The 18942-nt window shown below is 49.3% G+C and overlaps 3 protein-coding genes and 1 long non-coding RNA gene across 9 annotated transcripts in view; 3 read left to right on the forward strand and 1 right to left on the reverse strand.

Annotated features, from left to right (window-relative positions):
- Nucleotides 1–2306, forward strand: part of HOXA3 (homeobox A3) — a 44653-nt gene extending 42347 nt beyond the window's left edge. For all 5 annotated transcript variants that reach the window (XM_070787908.1, XM_019958849.2, XM_019958848.2 and 2 more), the window contains one exon: nucleotides 595–2306. In XM_070787908.1, the coding sequence (XP_070644009.1) occupies nucleotides 595–1397 (803 nt within the window). In that variant the 3' untranslated portion in view covers nucleotides 1398–2306. The remainder of the gene's footprint in view (nucleotides 1–594) is intronic.
- Nucleotides 2307–5870: 3564 nt separating this feature from the next.
- HOXA2 (homeobox A2) lies at nucleotides 5871–9056 on the forward strand. Its single transcript, XM_019958852.2, has 2 exons — nucleotides 5871–7193; nucleotides 7829–9056. Exons 1-2 carry the CDS (start codon nucleotides 6815–6817, stop codon nucleotides 8566–8568), a joined length of 1119 nt encoding a protein of 372 aa, XP_019814411.2. The 5' UTR covers nucleotides 5871–6814; the 3' UTR covers nucleotides 8569–9056.
- A 120-nt stretch (nucleotides 9057–9176) lies between these two features.
- LOC109557507 (uncharacterized) lies at nucleotides 9177–13288 on the reverse strand. The gene is made up of 2 exons (XR_002180547.2): nucleotides 12915–13288; nucleotides 9177–9538 (listed from the first exon to the last, which is right to left on the reverse strand). It is a non-coding gene; the product is annotated as an uncharacterized lncRNA (long non-coding RNA).
- A 7-nt stretch (nucleotides 13289–13295) lies between these two features.
- Nucleotides 13296–16067, forward strand: HOXA1 (homeobox A1). Of its 2 annotated transcripts, XM_019958855.2 has the most exons (3): nucleotides 13296–13736; nucleotides 13940–14034; nucleotides 14542–14677. In XM_019958855.2, exons 1-2 carry the CDS (start codon nucleotides 13389–13391, stop codon nucleotides 13997–13999), a joined length of 408 nt encoding a protein of 135 aa, XP_019814414.1. In that variant the 5' UTR covers nucleotides 13296–13388; the 3' UTR covers nucleotides 14000–14034; nucleotides 14542–14677. The 2 variants fall into 2 exon arrangements, with proteins under 2 accessions (XP_019814414.1, XP_019814413.1); XM_019958854.2 differs by having other exon boundaries at nucleotides 13296–14034; nucleotides 14542–16067.
- Nucleotides 16068–18942: the final 2875 nt, after the last annotated feature.

The following is an 18942-nucleotide window of genomic DNA, read 5'->3' on the forward strand; positions in this document are numbered from 1 at the left end:
CACCAGATGCCTGGGCCTCCCCACCAGAAACGGGATTTCTTTTCAATGGGATCTCCTTCTTTGGCCAGAGAAAGCCTTCCAGATTGGAGCTTCCACTCCAGTCCTCTTTACTGGACAGAGTAAATAAGAGGCCAGTGGAGGCAACTGTCCAATCCTTCAGTGAGATAGTGATGGAGGGAAGGTTTATTGAGTGTATATTAGGTGCCCCACATTCCAGTTACTGTAAAGGGAATAAACAGAATGAGACCTGCCCACGCAGAGCTTGTAGTCTGATAGGGCAAAGGATCAGGAGATGAACCAGAAACTGAATAGCTCCAGAAGGGAAACACAGTGTAGGAATGCAAACAGGGCGTTCTGCTTTTCTGTTCCTTGCCCCCTTGGAGAGGCTTATGACTTGCAGCTTTAGTCAGTGAGAAACTGCTGACACTGTTTCCCTACCAGGACAGAAAATAGTACCTACGTCCTTCTTCCTCTTTCTGGGCCCTGATAGATGGAGGGATCTTTGGGGCCTGGAGGAAGGAGGGGCCTGGCTAGGTCAGGGGCTGGGCGGGGCAGCCCCTGATGCCACTCTTCCTCTCTCCTCTGATCTCGCAGGGGAGAGCTGCGCAGGTGACAAGAGCCCACCTGGGCAGGCATCATCCAAGAGGGCGCGCACGGCCTACACAAGCGCGCAGCTGGTGGAACTAGAGAAGGAATTTCACTTCAACCGCTACCTGTGCCGGCCGCGCAGGGTGGAGATGGCCAACCTGCTGAACCTCACTGAACGCCAGATCAAGATCTGGTTCCAGAATCGACGCATGAAATACAAGAAGGATCAGAAGGGCAAGGGCATGCTGACGTCATCAGGGGGTCAGTCCCCAAGTCGCAGTCCCGTGCCCCCCGGCCCTGGCAGTTATCTGAACTCTATGCATTCGCTGGTTAACAGCGTCCCATACGAGCCCCAGTCGCCCCCGCCTTTCTCCAAGCCCCCTCAGGGCGCCTATGGGTTACCCCCCGCCTCCTACCCTGCGCCCCTGCCCAGCTGCGCACCGCCGCCTCCACAGAAACGTTACACGGCGGCAGGCGCGGGCGCGGGGGGCACACCTGACTATGATCCACACGCGCATGGCCTGCAGGGCAACGGCAGCTATGGGACTCCACACTTACAGGGAAGCCCCGTCTTTGTAGGGGGCAGCTACGTGGAGCCCATGAGCAACTCTGGCCCGCCCCTCTTTGGCCTAACTCACCTGCCCCACACAGCCTCGGCTGCCATGGACTACGGGGGTGCTGGGCCACTGGGTAGCGGTCACCATCATGGGCCCGGGCCAGGGGAACCGCATCCAACCTACACGGACCTTACCGCCCACCATCCTTCTCAGGGAAGAATTCAGGAAGCCCCCAAGCTCACCCATCTGTGATGGTGGGCTTGGGGCTGCGCGCCAGGAGAGTCCCGTTCCCCCCCCCCCCCCCCCCCCCGCCCATCTTTCTTCATTTGCTTTTTTTAAGGTTCTTTCTGCACCTCCCTTTCCTCTCTTCTCCACCCGCCCTGCTCTCCCCCGACCCGTTTTGTTTTCTTTGGTAACACGTTTTTATGGTTTATGTGACGTAGCAATCTTGGTTGCTGGAATGGCTGTTGGTATCAGTAGCGATATGTATCTGCTCCCGCCCCTCGCTGGGCCGTTGGCCTCGCACCCTTTACCTTCTCTACTCTTTGATCAGAAACAGGGTATATGAACAAATTTTCTAGCCGAGTTGTTCAATGTGAATTTGTTCGTACATTATGGCTCCCGAGGGGAAGCAATTAATTTTTAGTTTTTTTTTTTTTTATTGCACTTCTTGTAAAGAGCGAGAAAAAATCAAAGGCGCTTTGAGACAGGGGCTCCCTGTACAAGGATGACTAAGTGTACGTCTTTCCGTGTGTGTATGCTGGTGAAGTCAGATTTATTTATATTTTTTTTGCAAGCATTGAATAAGTTTTAAATATTATTTATCCCCATCCGTCTGTATTTATATTAAAGAAATTCTGTACCCTGATTGTTCAGAAGGTTTCTTGGGCCTTTTGTTCAATGGTGTATTGGCATACATAGAAAAAAATTTTATTCGAAAGGGAAATATAATTCCTTTATAAAGATGGTAATGATGCAATAATACCAGAGAGGATCCAGCTTTTGAAAACAGTGATTTAGGTTTGTAACATCCGGCGAAACTGAAAAAAAAAAAAATCTGTAAACGCGAAAAATGCTAGATTTGTTTTGAAAGTTCTACATTCCTTGCTGCTCACATTCTGAGAAACAAAACAAAAAAAATAAAGTTTATTCTGAATAATATCCGTGTTCAGAAGAGATTCTTTGGCCAAAGAGAAGGGTCTGCATGGAGTCCAGGCGGAGGCGAATTGGAGGAGCAGGCCGCGGCAGCCCTCCAGCTCCGGCGTGAGGCCTGGCCAAGCGGCTCGCCCGGGAGCGCGGCGAATTCTCGGGGAAGGCAGCCGGAGCTTCTGGCGGCGGCCGCTCTGGAAACGCCGAGCTGCCAGCCCGCTGGGCTGCCCGTTTCCCAGCTGCCACCGTGGCCAGCCGCGGGCGCAGAGGCGGCGGAGTGCTGAGTGCGGAAGGAACAAAGGCGACCCCGCTGAGACGCGGAGGGGGGCGCACAGGTGACCCGGCAGCCCCGCCAGGGAGTAAGGTAGGGCTGTCTTCTCCAAGATCTTTCTCGGATCAAAGCGGACCAGCCAATGCCTTAACTCGGGGAATCACCGGCTGCGCTGAGGATGCATTTTCTAGGAGCAACCCAACGTCCGCGGATGCTTCGCTGTTCCCTACCGCTCCAAGAGGAAAGAATCACAGCTAAAATCGCCCCTGGGAGTGGGGCGGTTCGAAAGAGACTATGGTTCACCCACGACTCCAGCAAAAGAACGGCTGAACTCCGAGGAGCCTCCTCAAGTCCTTCCATAGACTGTTTGAGTCCTAGCATTGGCTTCTTCCCGGAATATAGGATTTGGCATTCTCTGGATTTATTTCCTCTCCTTCTTCCCTCCCTGTTTTCCTTTTATGGCCCAGGGGGAGGGGGAGAGAGAGAGGAGATTGGTATCTTTCTAATAAAAATGCAGTTTTACAAGTACTTATTTGATGCTACAGGAGCTAAACATTATATTTCTATTGCTGGATTTAAGGAGGGCTGCCTACTGACTGGCTGGCAGAGGCAAAGGCAGGCACAGGAAAGGGAAATACTTTCATCTTCAGATTAAAGAATTGCTCAGAGAAGAAACCAAAATCAGAAAACGCAAACCTCAGAACTGCATCCCCATCAGCAACTGCCCCCTCCAAAGCAGAAAGTGAGGAACCACCTGTGTCTGGGTATCAGGAGCATCTGATGTGAGAAATATAACCCCCATCTCCCTGGATTGTATCTTTCAGAGGCAGAGATGGGAAATGTCGCCATTTTGTTTGCAATCCAAAATATACATCATCATGGCCTCTATCTTTCCCCTAAGAAACTCCTGAAGATGAGCTTTCAAAACAGGCAATGGGGCCATTTTAGGGGTACCTACTGGGCCTGGAGGAGCTGCTTTTAGGGAACCTCCTGAAGTCTAAAAAAAGAAAAGAAAAAGACTGGGAAGATGCAAAGCCAGGCAGCTGTAAAGCGCTGGATGTTTCACTGCTAGAAGTGCTTCCCCCAAATCTGTCCTGGAGCTCCTGCTATATTTATTTTATTTTTTTCTTTTCAAAAGAGTTTAGGATGTGGAAAAAGTAGATTTTGCTCTCTACCCAACTCCAACATCCCTGCTGAAATATGGCACAACTCAGAAATGCAAAGTTGGAAAACCAGCCTTTTCTCCAGTTAGGACTGTAGCTTCCACCCTTTTGCTTGTTCATATATGAATACAGTAGGCTGAGCAGACAAGGGAGTCTTCTGTTAAGTAATAATTTTAGAGAAGTGTGTAAAATTACCTGGGAGAATACAGGACAGTGGGGGGAGGGGAGAAAGAGAAGGCAGAGAGAGAGAGAAAGCTACCCATCCAGAAAGAAAAAAATCTTTCAGGGATACCACTATTTATAGTTTCTAAAATCTACCCTTTAGCTGAGGAAGAACTGGTTTGAAGGTGTCCACCTTCCTTCAGGGCAGATTTTTAAAGTGAGATTCCAATATGATTTCCCATATCTTGCCAGTCAAGACATTCATTTTGACTTTCAGAGAAAAAATATCAATCTCAACCCCCATTTTCTAGATATTAAAAAGAAATATGTATTAAAATATCTCCTGAGTTAAAGTAATAGATTTGGGGAAGATTTCAATGTTGAGTGGTTAAAAAAAACTGGGGGGGGGGGTGGTTCTTCCAGATGGTATTTGAATTAAGGCCGCTGAGGCGAGCAGAAAGCTCTCACCCACGCAGCCCCTGACAAAGCCTCAGCGATATGGGGGCAGCGTTGCTTCCTCTCCACACTCCCCCTCCCCTTAAACTCCTCAATATTTTCTGGTAAAAGCAAATGCCAAAAGTCACCATCCCAAAGTCCGCAAAGCACCTTTCCTAAAAGCAGCCCTCTAAATCTGCTGCCAAAAATATCTTTAAAAAGACTAGTTTTCCTTGTTTACTTGCGTTTCCTGCTCTCCTCTTTGCTCGGCCACATTTGATCTTGGAAAGAGCTCGAAGCTGAAATGTGTTCTTAAGGGCCAGAAGCTGTCAAGGCTTTTGGTGAGCAAGATTGATCGCACCCAGACTTCCTTCAGAGCTTTGTTTGGAATAAAAGCAAGAAAACTGAAAAAACCTCACATTTTCCAAAATAGCTTCTCTATCTGTAAGGCATTGCTCTGGGCTAGTCAATGACGGAGGCCACTTTCTATCTAATTTCCAACCCAAGCCCTCTTTGATGCCAGCCTCAGAGATGGAGTCCTGTCCTTGTGGCTTGGTCAGCCTTTCTTGTTTTCTACGTAGATTTTTCTCCCCCAACAATCTCTGTCTCCCTGGCCATCAGAATGATTTATTTTCCTGCCACTGATGCCTGCCGGCCAGGGGGAGTCTGATCACTTGGTCCATTTCAAAGAAGCAAAAGCGAATCATCATCCTCGGTGTGGGGGAAAAGAGATACCTTCAGATTGCTCTCTCAGCCTCCTTCCCTTTTGCTGCCTTGGTGGATTTTTGCAGTTATTGTTTGGTATCTAAAGGTGTTATCTTTTGAACCCTCCAGCACAGTCCAAGATGCGCTCGGTCTCAAGTCTCCGAGTTGGAAAAAAAGACAGTGAACAGAGAAACAGAACCTTTATAATTCCTCCTTGGGTCGCCCTCTCTCACCCGCGGTGCTGTTTCCAACAGACCCTGAGTGCAAACATTCCTGGTGGCCAAGAAGCAGGACAGTTCAGGAGACAATTCTGGCTGCCAAGGAGCACTCACTGCATCTGAATCAACAAGCCCCATCAGAGCGACAAGGATGAGAAGAAGGGAAGGAGAAGAAAAAGAAAAAAAGAACAAGCAAGCTCTTTCTCCCTCCGTGCTGCTAACTTCCAACAGACTTCCTCGAAATCAGAAATACTTACCGCACCCGAGCCCTACGGGTATGAAACCCAGAATGCCAGGAGCCGCACGCGCCTGCTCGGGGCGGCATTTCTTTGGCTGGCCGCCGCCCTGGCTACAGGGATTTGGGCACATGGATCTGGGGTTGTTGTCTCGCTTGGCACATGCTTCTATCTTTCTCGAGCCACTCCTGAAAAGTTGATGGCGCAGGAGGGTCGGGAAGCCAGGAGAGCCGCCTCCCGTTTTCCGCTTCCCGCTGGAGCCAGATGCGAAGCTGTCGTGGAAAAGCCGGCTAACAATGGGCCGGGGTCCGGGGTCCGGGGGGCGCGGACTACGAGCTGGGCTTTGGGAGGGGGGGTTGAGAGCCTGAGGGAAGTGGGGGGAGGAGAGGTGTACAGAGGGGAAAGGGAGGAGGAAGACGGAAGAGGGAAAAAAGAGGAAAAGAGGGAAAGACGGGAAGGAAAACAGAGGCAGATCAGTTCTGAGATCCAGGAACTGGTTTTAGAAAAAGCGGAGGAGGGAAAGAGAAATAAAAGGGGGGAGCCCCCTAAATAATCCTTCTCTTTTTCTGTCCCCGACGCCCCTTACTCCGTCTCATCTCCCCTCTCCCTTTGCTTCTTCCTCTTGCCTTAGCAGAACTTGTGTGGCTGGGATGCGTGGCCCTCGGGTGTCAAAACTTTGAAGATTAATGGATTACTTTGTTAATGACTGCAGGCGTCAGACTGAGGTGCTTAAATGATTTGTGAGGTGCGAGGCGTCTTCCCGACAGTCCCAAACAATGCGCGGAGTGTGCGGGGGAGGCAGAGGGCGGCCGCCGGCGGGACCGGCAGCGGGGCTCAGCACTCGCACACTCACACACACTCCCAGGCGCACACACCACCTCCGTGTGGATCAGGAGGCAAGCAGGCACCTTCGCCCTCACGCACTGCCACGCATCCCCAACCCACACCCACATATATGTATTTTTGCCCTGAAAAAAGTGTAAATAAAGCCTCGCTGGCCCCCAATGAGGCGTTCCTTCCCGACTTTTTTGGATCAATCAAACAGACAGTGGCTTCTTTTGATTAAAGCCCAAATTGTCATTGGGCAGAAGCAATCATGTGACAGCCAATTCGGTCCAATTTCAACCTTGTCTCCATGAATTCAATAGTTTAATAGTAGCGCGGTCCCCATACGGCTGTAATCAGTGAATTAGAAAAAAAACACCCCAGCAGCGATCTTCTATGATAGATTTTTTTCCCCCTCTGCGCTCGCCTTTTTCCTGGGCCTTGCCCCCCCAAACCCCTCCAGAAGAGGGAACTTTTTCTCCGAGGGGGCTCCAAGGAGAAGGCCATGAATTACGAATTTGAGCGAGAGATTGGTTTTATCAATAGCCAGCCGTCGCTCGCTGAGTGCCTGACATCTTTTCCCCCTGTCGCTGATACATTTCAAAGTTCATCAATCAAGACCTCGACGCTTTCACACTCGACACTGATTCCTCCTCCTTTTGAGCAGACCATTCCCAGCCTGAACCCGGGCAGTCACCCTCGCCACGGCGCTGGCGGCCGCCCCAAGCCGAGCCCCGCGGGCAGCCGCGGCAGCCCAGTGCCCGCCGGCGCCCTGCAGCCGCCCGAGTACCCCTGGATGAAGGAGAAGAAGGCGGCCAAGAAAACCGTGCTGCCGCCCGCCTCGGCCGCCTCCGCCACCGGCCCTGCCTGCCTCAGCCACAAAGGTCAGTCCAAAGACTTGGCCCCAGGTCCTGGGACCCTCTTCCCCTTCTGGGTTGCCCTGAGAGCGGTTATGGGGGAGGGGAGCGTGGGCTGGGAGAGAAGGGGGAGAGGGAGAGATGCTTGGCTGCTTTCCCTTCCCCTGTGGGCTCAGGAGTGGGTTTGATGTGGAGACAAGGGATCCACAATGAGACATATATATATTTTTAAGAAGGGGGTGGGGGAACTTTCCCTAACTTGTGTAATGTGGGATGATTTATTTGAGTTGGAACTGACCTCCTCTTGTCTAGTTGTCCTAGAGTTTGGCTTTTTGACAGTAATGAAGAGTGATAGATCGCTCTTGCTCAGCTAAGCAGCTGATGCATTAATTATAAATTGTGGTGTGGCTAATATAAAGTTTGCTCCCGGATGGAGAGGTTGGGGGGAGCTACAGGCAGGAATCTGATGGAGGTGGAAGAGATGGGGTCTCCCCAGGCTAGGCTCCCAGGAAGGGCAGCACAATAGCTTTACTGCATCCAGGGGCGGCCATTTTGTTGCAGTTGATCTTTTCTGCTATATTTATTCTCCAGTGGAATAACCCCGCTCGGACCCCTCCACCTCCAACTGTGCGTGTGTCTCTTGTTGGTTTCCCTTTCCTCAGAATCCCTGGAAATCGCCGATGGCAGCGGCGGGGGCTCTCGGCGCCTGAGAACTGCTTACACCAACACGCAGCTTTTAGAGCTGGAAAAAGAATTTCATTTCAACAAGTACCTTTGCAGACCCCGAAGGGTGGAAATTGCAGCGCTGCTGGACTTGACTGAGAGACAAGTGAAAGTGTGGTTTCAGAACCGGAGGATGAAGCACAAGAGGCAGACCCAGTGCAAGGAGAACCAAAACAGCGAAGGAAAATTTAAAAGCCTCGAAGACTCTGAGAAAGTGGACGAGGACGAGGAAGAGAAGTCGCTCTTTGAGCAAGCCCTCAGCGTCTCCGGGGCCCTTCTGGAGAGGGAAGGTTACACTTTTCAGCAAAATGCCCTCTCTCAGCAGCAGGCTTCCAATGGACACAATGGCGACTCCCAAAGTTTCCCAGTTTCGCCTTTAACCAGCAATGAGAAAAATCTGAAACATTTTCAGCACCAGTCACCCACTGTTCCTAACTGCTTGTCAACAATGGGCCAGAACTGTGGCTCTGGCCTAAACAATGACAGTCCCGAGGCCCTCGAGGTCCCCTCTTTGCAGGACTTTAATGTTTTTTCCACAGATTCCTGCCTGCAGCTTTCAGATGCAGTCTCGCCCAGTTTGCCGGGTTCCCTCGACAGTCCAGTAGATATTTCAGCTGACAGCTTTGACTTTTTTACAGACACACTCACCACAATTGACTTGCAGCATCTGAATTACTAAAAACATTAAAGCAAAACAAAGCATCACAAAAAAAAAAAAAAAAAAAAAAGACCCCTTTGACCAGGTGGTTTTGCCTTCCTTTATTCTAATTTTTATTTTATTTTCTTCTTGACTTACCCTCTCCCTCTTTTAAATGTTGGAAGATTTTTCTGTTTAGTGATTCCCTTGACCCAGTTTCAGAGTCATCTTTTCTCCAGACTATTTTGGAGTTTTAGTTGTTTTAAATCTAATCCAACAACCCTCTATGTGATTTCCTGAAAGCAATATATGAGGCCTGCAAGAAAGTGATCATATAATTGTATCTTCACTTTCTTTTTATTTTTGTATTACGTTAGGGTGCATTGTCATGCGTATTTTTGGTAGAATAAATTCTCCTTTGCTATAAGTAGCTTTCTTATTTTTTTCCTCCCCCTCTTTCTCAAGGCTCATAACAGTTTCTTTTTCCTCTTTTAGTCTAACTTGGTAAATAAAATTCTGGTCACAATCCACTTTCTTTTCCAATTTTAATATATTTATTGAATGGGCATATTCAAAGTCTTCAACAGACAGAAACAGCAACAATAAGGAAAGCCAGAAAAGGGTTAGGGCTTCTGAGAAGTGTGTTTTGCTTTTTGTTTTTTTTTTTTTTTTTTTTAAGGGAATGGATTAGGTTTTCAACGTAGAGGTTCAAGCCATAGATTTAAATTGGCAATAGAAACAGGATTGGGCAGCCTGAGTTGGGCCAAGCCCAAGCTTTTGAAAGTGGAGAAATAAAGTGCCTACAGAAACCTCCAACTCCAGGAAGGAGGAACATGGAGTTTCTTTAACAAGCTACCAGTCTCCAGGTCAATAACTAAGTTATCAACAATTCATTTATTTATACATGTTTGTTTCAAATATCTACATCCCAACTCCCTCCCCCACAAATGCCAAAACATTTTCAGTGTGGTTGATTAGTCTCCCAGCTGTTGATGGGTCCAGGCAAACAGGTCTAAAACAGAAAAACAAAAATAAAACAAAACAATGGTTACTAGCTGGAAAATGCACTTCAGAAAGGCTTCTTTCCAATCCTCTGGTTCAGTCATTCTAGGATTCTTTTTTTTTCCCCCCAGGGTCAGAAAAATCAATATTTCATTCTTAAATCTGTTTACATGGCAAATAATGGATCATTAAAGCTTTGAAGTCAAGTTAGCAAGATGAGATTTAAAGTGGAGTGTTTCTACACCCCAGGTTATAGATTAACCCAGTTTCTAGAGAAAGAGAAAAAGCACTTTAAATGAAATATCAATAAAATGTGATCTAGGGATGTTGCTGGGTTGTTCTGTTTTTTTTTTTTTCTCCCTTCTTATGTCTCCCCATGTTTATTTTTCCCTTACTGAGCTCTGTTCTGATGGCTACTTACCGTGAGAAAACGCAGAGTGTAAGCAACATGTGTGGGGGGTGGGTTGATTTAAGAACCCGGCTCTTAATAGCAAAGGATTGGAAGTTATGAGGAAATCGCGATCTTTCTCCACGGATTTACTGCCTACCTCCCCCACCTTTTGCCCCCTAAATCCTGGCAGCGGCGGAGGCGAGTGAGGACCCGGGTAGGTCTCCTGCCCTCGGCGCGGAGCGGAGCAGAGCGGAGCAGGCGGCCGGGCCGCGGCCAGGGCTAAGCCGCTGCTGTTTGCGATTCATCCTCCACTCATAAATCAAACGCTTTCTATGAATGAGAATGTCATCAAAGAGATCAATTGCAGGAACACATGCACAAATAAAAATCCTCTTACGTATTTGCCGGGGATCCCCGTCCGAAAGCATTAAGTTAGAAGGCGTTTAGTCATAATTCATTTTTATTGCTCTTTTAAAACAACAGCAGCTTGGCTGAGCTGCGGATGCCATGAACAGCTCCAGGCCTCGGCGGCGTTTTGTCTCTTCCTCGCTCCTTCCCTTTCTAGTACAGCCATGAAAGGCGCTTTGAGCCCAACAAGCGGCTTGCAAGGGACCGGGCTCGCCTTTCATCCAGTCTTCACGGGTGGTTTAAGAGATTTTGGCTCGAGTCGTGGGGTGCTGGCCTACATGCCCCACGGACCTCGGGTCTCCTACCCGGCGGAATGAGCCCTGGGATTTCGTGGGGGTGGGGAAGGAACCGCGCTACGAAAGCCCCCGGGCTCGAGGCCAGAGGAGGCTGCCTTTGTGAGCCGCACGGGGAGAGCGGCGCTCTGGGCGACCAGCTTGGGCGGAGTCGGCTCAGCCGCGGGAGCCTGCCTGCCCCGAGCGGTGCGCGGAGGCGTGTCGGTAGCCCGCCGCTGTGCAGCGGACTTGTGTGCGAGCGAAAGCTTATGTGTGATCCCAAGAAAAACATTCCACCCACGAAGGCCGGGAAAAGAAGCCCGGAGGGGGGAAAAGAAGCCCGGAGGGAGGAAGAGAGGTGGAGAGAGAGGAGCTCAGAGGCCCAGAACTAGCAGAGGAAGGAGAGAGGTTGCAGACTGGGGTGACTTTGTGGTGTGAGCCCTGCGGTGGAGGGGGTCGTGCAGACCCGGGCCGAGGAAGCCAACAAAGGGACAGGAGTGAGGCAAGGGCCAGAACCTACCGACGAGCTTTGGCTGGAAGAGCAGGTCGTCCGCAAAGCCAGCCTGGACCCCCTAATGTCCTGTCTCCTTCCCCCCAAGAGCCCCTTCTCTCCCCCCTGGCTGGACGCCTGGCACTCCCAAGGAAGCCACCTCCAGGAGGGCCTCCTTGCCTTTTCTCTTCTCCAGGATGAGGTTCTCTAGGTGCTGAAATGGGGGGGCGGGGGGGAGACAGGAGTGACCTTTTCGGGCCTCCCTCTTAACTATGATTGGGGATAGGTCACAGGTCACAGGAAAGTACCTTTCAAAAGGAAATGTTTAGGGGAAAATGCGCCTTTGCTTCTGAAGGAATCCACAGTCAAATGTATGTCCGTTTTCCCTCTTGAGGAGACAGATTAGGAGGGAATTTGTATAGGTGGAGAACAGAACACAGAAACCTGAAAGGCTAACGCCTCTGAAATGTGCCTGCGTCAAGCAAAATTTCCTTCTTTTAACCGGGGAGGGAAAGCTGGAAGGGAGTGGGAACCCCAAAGCCACACACGATCAGATAAATTTGATCCGTTGGATCCCCATGTGGTGAACATGGTCAGAGTAATATCTGTACAGCATTGGCTGCAAAATTCTTGTATGATGTCTGGACTTCTTTTACCTAAGAATGCATCAATTCTTTGCCTCTTTTTGGCCTTTTCTCTCTACAAGCCAAAGGCTGACACGAGGCCTAATAATAAAGAGCAGTTAACGACCCCGTGGGCATCGGGGTAAGAGGAAGGTGATGGAGAACAGGAACGCTGTCCTGGGATGACGCTCAGATTTGCACGTGTCTCTCTAGGGGTAGACTGGCAGGTTTACACAAGGAACTACACAGTCAGTTACAAAAGGGAGGAGGTGTTGCTGGGGAAGAAGAGAATGTCCCGTCCACCATCAGCCATCTGTCCCCCGCCCCTCCCACCTGCCAGCTCCCACCCCCACTTGAATGGGGGGGAGGTGTAGATAAAAGAAGCTCTACCAGTTCTAACGTCCCCCTCCAGAAAACAAGAAACTTTGCGGGGGTGGGTGGGGGTGGGAAAGAGGAGTTCATCGTACTTCGCCGGAGCTGTGGTCTCACCCTTTGAGACCCGGGTGGGAGCCTGCAGGCTCCTGGTTCGTAGGGAGCCGGCAGATGGCCTGCAGTGCAGGGCCCGGCCCCCACGCTGGCCACGTCCGCTATCGTCATCTCTCTTCCCCCTCCTCCTACCCCTCAAAATCCAGCGGCGGAGTTGCTCCCCGTAGGGCTCCCGGAGCAAAGCTAAGTGGGGAGGAGAAAGGGGCGGAGAGCGAGGAGAGAGGGAGGGCGAAGAGCCGGGCCACCCCCAGCCTTGGCCAGCAAGCCTAGCTCCCAAGGCTCACCCCCTCTCCCAGGCGTTGAATTACAGAAGCTCCCGGTTGCCACACTAATAGCCAAAGGGTGGGGAGGTGTGTGTAGGGGGGGGGAGCGGGGGGCGGGAGGAAAGGAGGCTTCAGGACTCTCCTTGAGGAAGGGAAGTTTCCTTTCTTGCCCTCGTTCCCTCCACGCCCACTCGGGTTCCTCCGAACCAGCCCTCTGCGTACTTCCCTCTCCATCCCGACTTTAGAGACCTAGTGGCCTAACCATGTCCTACGCCACCGTTCTCGGCCCTTCTCAAGGCACCATAGAAAGGACGAAAGGGAAAGAGCCCGGAAAGCGACCCTTTCAGTTCCTGGCTTTCCGGGCTCGGCCAGTGTGCTGGTGGCGGCCCAGCGAGCTCCTCCTCTCCACTGATTCCCAGCCCGAGAGATCGCGGAGCCCTTCGTGCTTCTCACCTTTTGCCAATTCATCTTTCTGGGCGCGGTGGAGAGGGGGGCGGTGACGGGGGATGCCTTCCAGCCCCCACCTCCCGGAGCGGGGAGGGCGATCGGAGTCGGCGCGCGCAGAAAGCAGCCTCTGCTCCCCTTCGCCTTAGCGCTCCGCTTCTGCCCCTGCGGCCGCCGCAGCTGCTGCTGCCGCCGCCCAGGCTGCCTGGGGGGGCGACTGCGCGTCACCTAGACTGAGGAGCGCCGGGGATTTAAATGCCACTGAAACGGTGATCCATCACTGCAGGAGCCAACAAACTTTCTCAGGAGGCTCCGCCATTGGCTGATAGAATCACGTGCCCCTCCCGTAGCGCCCTCCGCCCTCCCGCCCCCCCTCTTGCGCACTGTACATTCATATCATTTTTCTTCTCGGGCCCCATGGAGGAAGTGAGAAAGTTGGCACGGTCACCCAGGACTTCGCAGGACCCGGTCACTCAGTGACAGATGGACAATGCAAGAATGAGCTCCTTCCTGGAATACCCCATCCTCAGCGGTGGCGACTCGGGGACCTGCTCAGCGCGAGCCTACCCCTCCGACCACGGAATTACAACTTTCCAGTCGTGCGCGGTCAGTGCCAACAGCTGTGGCAGCGACGACCGCTTCCTAGTGGGCAGGGGGGTGCAGATCAGCCCGCCCCACCACCACCACCACCATCACCACCCCCAGCCGACCACCTATCAGACTTCTGGGAACCTGGGAGTGTCCTACTCCCACTCGAGTTGTGGTCCAAGCTACAGCGCGCAGAACTTCGGCGCGCCTTACAGCCCCTACGCGTTAAATCAGGAAGCAGAAGTAAGTGGTGGGTACCCCTCGTGCGCTCCCGCTGTTTACTCTGGAAACCTCTCATCTCCCATGGTCCAGCATCACCACCACCACCAGGGTTATGCCGGGGGCGCGGTGGGCTCGCCTCAGTACATTCACCACTCATATGGACAAGAGCACCAGAGCCTGGCCCTGGCCACGTATAATAACTCCTTGTCCCCTCTCCACGCCAGCCACCAAGAAGCCTGTCGCTCCCCTGCGTCAGAGACCTCTTCTCCAGCACAAACCTTTGACTGGATGAAAGTCAAAAGAAACCCTCCCAAAACAGGTCAGTCTTGCCATTCCATGAATGCTCCTTTATGATTCTGAAAGGAGCTGGTATGCTTAGTTTCCAAAGAAAATTAATCTTTTTTTTTTCTTAAGAAAAGTTCTGGCCTCCCACTTCTGTTATAGGATGTGGAGAGATTGCCCAGGTCCTTTGGGGGCAGAGGAGCATCTGGGACTGTTGTGTTTCCAAAGGGGATGAATTTTAGAGGTTTAGGAAGTAGGAAGTGGGTAGGTGGGTGTGTGTGTGTGTGTGTGTGTGTGTGTGTGTGTGTGTGTGTGTGTGTGTGGAGGGCATTCTGTTAATATCTCCAGGCTCCATTAATCACGGTCTGACCATGCTAATGGTTGACTTCAGATCAACACTTTACACCTCATCACTTACCCTCCCAAGCCCGGATTAGGTTGAGAAAGTCTTGATTTCCCCCTTTACCTGAAGGTTGCTCTGAAGCATGTAGGGAATCTGATATGATTATAAACATTTTTACCTTTTCCTCTCATTGCCCCCCAGGGAAAATTGGAGAGTATGGCTACGTGGGTCAGCCCAATGCGGTACGCACCAACTTCACCACTAAGCAGCTCACGGAGCTGGAGAAGGAGTTTCACTTTAACAAGTACTTGACACGCGCCCGAAGGGTGGAAATTGCCGCCTCCCTGCAGCTCAATGAGACCCAGGTGAAGATCTGGTTCCAGAACCGCCGAATGAAGCAGAAGAAGCGAGAGAAGGAGGGTCTCTTGCCCATCTCTCCAGCCACTCCGACGGGAAGTGAGGAGAAGGCTGAGGAATCCTCAGAGAAGTCCAGCTCCTCGCCCTGTGTTCCTTCCCCGGGTTCTTCTACCTCAGACACTCTACCTACCTCCCACTGAGGCTGCCCCAGCCCCACTCAGCAGCCACGGCTACTCCTCAGGCTGGGACTTCTTACCCAAAGCACATTCTTAGCTTATCTTCCTTTCCATTTACAATCTCTCTCTTCCTTTCTGATCCTATCTGGGGAACTCCTGGCTGGGGATAATGTGTTTCCAGAGAATTCTAGATGAGAGACTTGATGGGGGGGAGGGGGAAAAGGGTGTTAGCTCCCTAATGCAGCTTGAGTGCCAGCATCAATTTTCTGATGGCCCCTAACACCCCTACTTTTAGGAGATTTCGACTGAACCTACTGCTCCTTTCAGATGCCCTTTGGAAAATAGTCTCCTTTGCCAGCAGAAATATATCAGAGGGAGGCCTCTCATCTTTTATCTATCTGTATATTTACAGTTCTCTCCTACTTTGCCCTGAAAGTAGGCTGGAGAGAGAGGAGAGTCCAAGAGCTCATGAAGAAGAGATTCTCTACGAGCGTGTTTACACAATTAATTCATCCCTTAATTTAATTTAATTCCATGTGCGTGAGTTTGCTGGTTGTAAATACTTTGTCCTGAAAGATTTATCTTTATACAGATTTTCTAGAAATGTTTAGATTAATGTTTAGATTAAAACAGGGTGGGCAAACTCTCAAAGCTGGTACAACTTTGTATGTGATTATAGGTTAAAGAATAAAAGTTCTCACTTAAAATCAATCAGATGCCTCAGAGGGTAGTCTCAGTTTGTTCTTTCAGTGAGTTAAGAAGGCCTGCAGAATACAAGGGTCAGAAACCTTGCTTCCTGGGCTAAATCTCTCCCCATCCCCACCCCTTTCTTGTTTCTCTGGCCACACTCTATTTAAAATTTGTGCTGGATTATCTGGGACCTAAAAGTATTATTCAAACCAGCTTCTTCCTTCCACAGTTATCTTAGCTGGATATGATGTATTTTCAGCTCAATTGTTAATGTGATGGATGGCACAATGAATGTATATTTTGTGTGATTCGTGAATAGTCTTTTGCATGTCGCACAATGTTTTGGTGTTCCTGAAGTACCACACTGAGTTCTATCAGTTATCCTTTTGTGATATTTCCCATTTCCTGTACAATCATGAACAGCTCTGGGATCCCGGGGTGGTGTGATCCAGAGCAGAGTTTACGGGTCTTAAGATGTCTGTAATAAATATATTCAAGTTTCAGATATGCTTCAGCATGGCTGCAATTTGCTGGTTTCTCCAAAGTTGGCTCATTTCATGTGGGGAAGGGGAGAAGCGTGGTGTGTATTTTCAAAGAGGTGGGCCTTTTCTTGAGGAAAAAAAAGTAAAAGCTTTTCATCATGTAGCTGAAGCTTCTCCTATGAGTGTAATTGCACCTAACACTGTCTATGGAATAGGTTGGTTTTCTCTAGAAGAGCAACAGTTGCTGTATTATAATCAAAGTTCATCATGGGAAAAAAAATGGTGAAGAAATTTATGAAGCAGATCTATTTTTGAAACAAACATGGATACTTCCAGCAGTTGCTATATTATAATCAAAGTTCATCATGGAAAAAAAAAAATGAATGGTGAAGAAATTTATGAAGCAGATCTATTTTTGAAACAAACATGGATACTTCCTGGGTCAAGTGCTAACCTTTTCACCTCCAACTCAATGCTGACATATATATAAACAGAATCTCCTTCAAAAGCTGAAACTCTTCAGTCAGTCTTTCCTCACATCAGTGAACCAAGAGATTCACATTTAATTAGCTCCAGTATAAAGCTGTTTGTGGATGAGGTCCCCACCCCACCCCTCTTCCTTCTTTTTGGGTTGTCAGTGTGCCAAAATATTCCACTGTTTAAACTCAGTGTGGTCTGTACTGAGCAAACCCCGCATCCCTCTTCCAGTTCCTCCTGTCAATATCCACTCCTTCCTGTCACTTTTTAAACCCCAGCTCCCAATTCCTTCTGGGTTACACATCTCATTCCCATCAGATTCAGCTTTGATTTCACAGCCCTCATGGCTTTAAAGGGTCTACTGCTCTCACTTCATGCCATATAACCCAGAAAAATTTTTTTCCTCTAGGTTCAACAGGTTCTTCCAGGTGAATTTGTGGAAGCTGCCCTGAAGTTGGTCAATATTCAAGTTGCTTCTGACCAACACTTGTATCTGCTGCTCTCAAATAGAGGAAGCCAGCAAAGAGTTCTAAGTGACCCTGCTCCCAGACCTGTTACCACGTTCCCTTTACTTTCACACAGTTTTGGAGGCTGTAGTTTAGCCCCAAGAGCAGAGCAGAAATTTTACAGCATCACAAACAAATACAGCCATATGACTTCCTTCCTTTCCGAAGGGTGTTTTACAAAGGATGGGTTGGGGTTCGGGGTGGGAGGGGAGAAATCCTACAAAAGCTTATAATTTGCAGGCCTCCTTGAGATTTCCTGTAGTTCCCTGTCAAAGGGAGCAAGCCTGGACTCTGCAGGCACGGTTGCCGCGGCCATATCAAGAGCACCCGATACCCGGAGCGCCCCCCCCCCCCACCCCTGCCCGGCTCCTGGGTTTTGGGGTTGCTTCTAAAAGACTCAAGTGGATGGAAGAGAACTTCAAAGTCAGTCAACTCTTTCTTTCATTTCCCGCCTGGCCATATACAGTATCTTTTGTTTATTAGTATAAGACCACACAGCAAAACAGATGGCTGGTTTTGAAATACTTTAATGTGTTAAAGTGTCATTTGCATGCCACTGCCGAGATTTCAATATCTAAAAGCAGAGCCGACCCACTGGAATCCCAGAGATTCCAATCTTCAAGGTGCTGGGTTGTTTTAATGTAGCTGAGAGAACAATGAATTATGGCAAAACATCCCAAGCTTTCTCTAGGTCATGGAATAAATCAGTTAACAAGCAATGCATTTAGGAAGCATTAATATACCTTTCAACGAGGAAAACATTTGTATCTTTTTAGTTGTCCCTATCGATTAAATCAAAGGCGCTTAACACATCTTATTTCAAGTTCTCTCTTTTTCTGTTTAGGTCTCTGAAGAGCACAGTTAGCTCCTTGAAAAAATGACAGCCATGGTAACTGAAATGACAGAGGATAGAACATAGAAAATAACATTTTACTGATAAATTTTAAAAGGACAAGAGTCTCAATTAGGGACTTGGGCTGATCGCAGTATAAAATTCCACTTCTCAAATGCTTTTCCTCTCTTCTCTCACCTTCATTCAAAGTACTCCAGAAATTCAGGGTGTCCTCAAATAGGACTGAGTTGAAATTGGGCTGTGACTCTGAAGTCTGTTCTCGGTTTCACCTTTGAAAGTTTACTTTTGGAGGCTATTCAGATGCCCTGGTGTTTTCCTCTGGGGCAATCAGATTCAAACCGATCAATATTTACTCAGTCTGAAAGGGTTGTTGAAAAGGCTGCTAACAACAAACTGCTTAGCTGCTCACCCCTGTTTAATCTCAGGTTCACTGAAAGTTCAAGAAGAGATGAATGCAGTGATGGGTCACTTTAGAATGAGTCCCAGCGGTTTATCTGAGCTCTCTGCTAAAGGCAACAATTATAGTTCCATCCCTCTTTGAGAAAGGGATAACTTTCCTATTATTCTTTTGCTAAACGGTGTTTACTAGAAACTTAAAACACTTTCCTCTGCCTTCCTGGCTTTTTTTTTGGCAGGGGGTGAGGGTGCAGCGCATGGAGACGGGCTTTTCAGCGGCCCTCCTGCCACCTCCTCTAGCTTTCTGCCAAGCCACTAGCTTTCATTTCACTTAAAATAAATTACACTGAATATTTAAAAAATGTTAAATTAGCCTGACAGAAGAGATCCGATTTATTTCAGATGCCACAAGCTATGAAATGAAACTCTTTGGGCCATTAGAGTTTATCTTCTTTGCGAAAGTACAGGGCAAGATTGAATTGAAATCCATTTGCGTTTGAGTAATATCAACGATCAGAGCCCCAATATCCATCTGAGATGGCTGTTTAGACAGAAGTAGGGGGAACAGAGGGGGAAGTGACTTGAGCAGAAGCAAATACCTCAGGTGGAAAGTCAACTTTAAAACTGTATGTTTCCTAGCACACAAACTGCTGAGATGAGAAAGG

Source organism: Bos indicus, chromosome 4 (assembly GCF_029378745.1).
Source record: "Bos indicus isolate NIAB-ARS_2022 breed Sahiwal x Tharparkar chromosome 4, NIAB-ARS_B.indTharparkar_mat_pri_1.0, whole genome shotgun sequence".
Lineage (NCBI taxonomy): Eukaryota > Metazoa > Chordata > Mammalia > Artiodactyla > Bovidae > Bos > Bos indicus.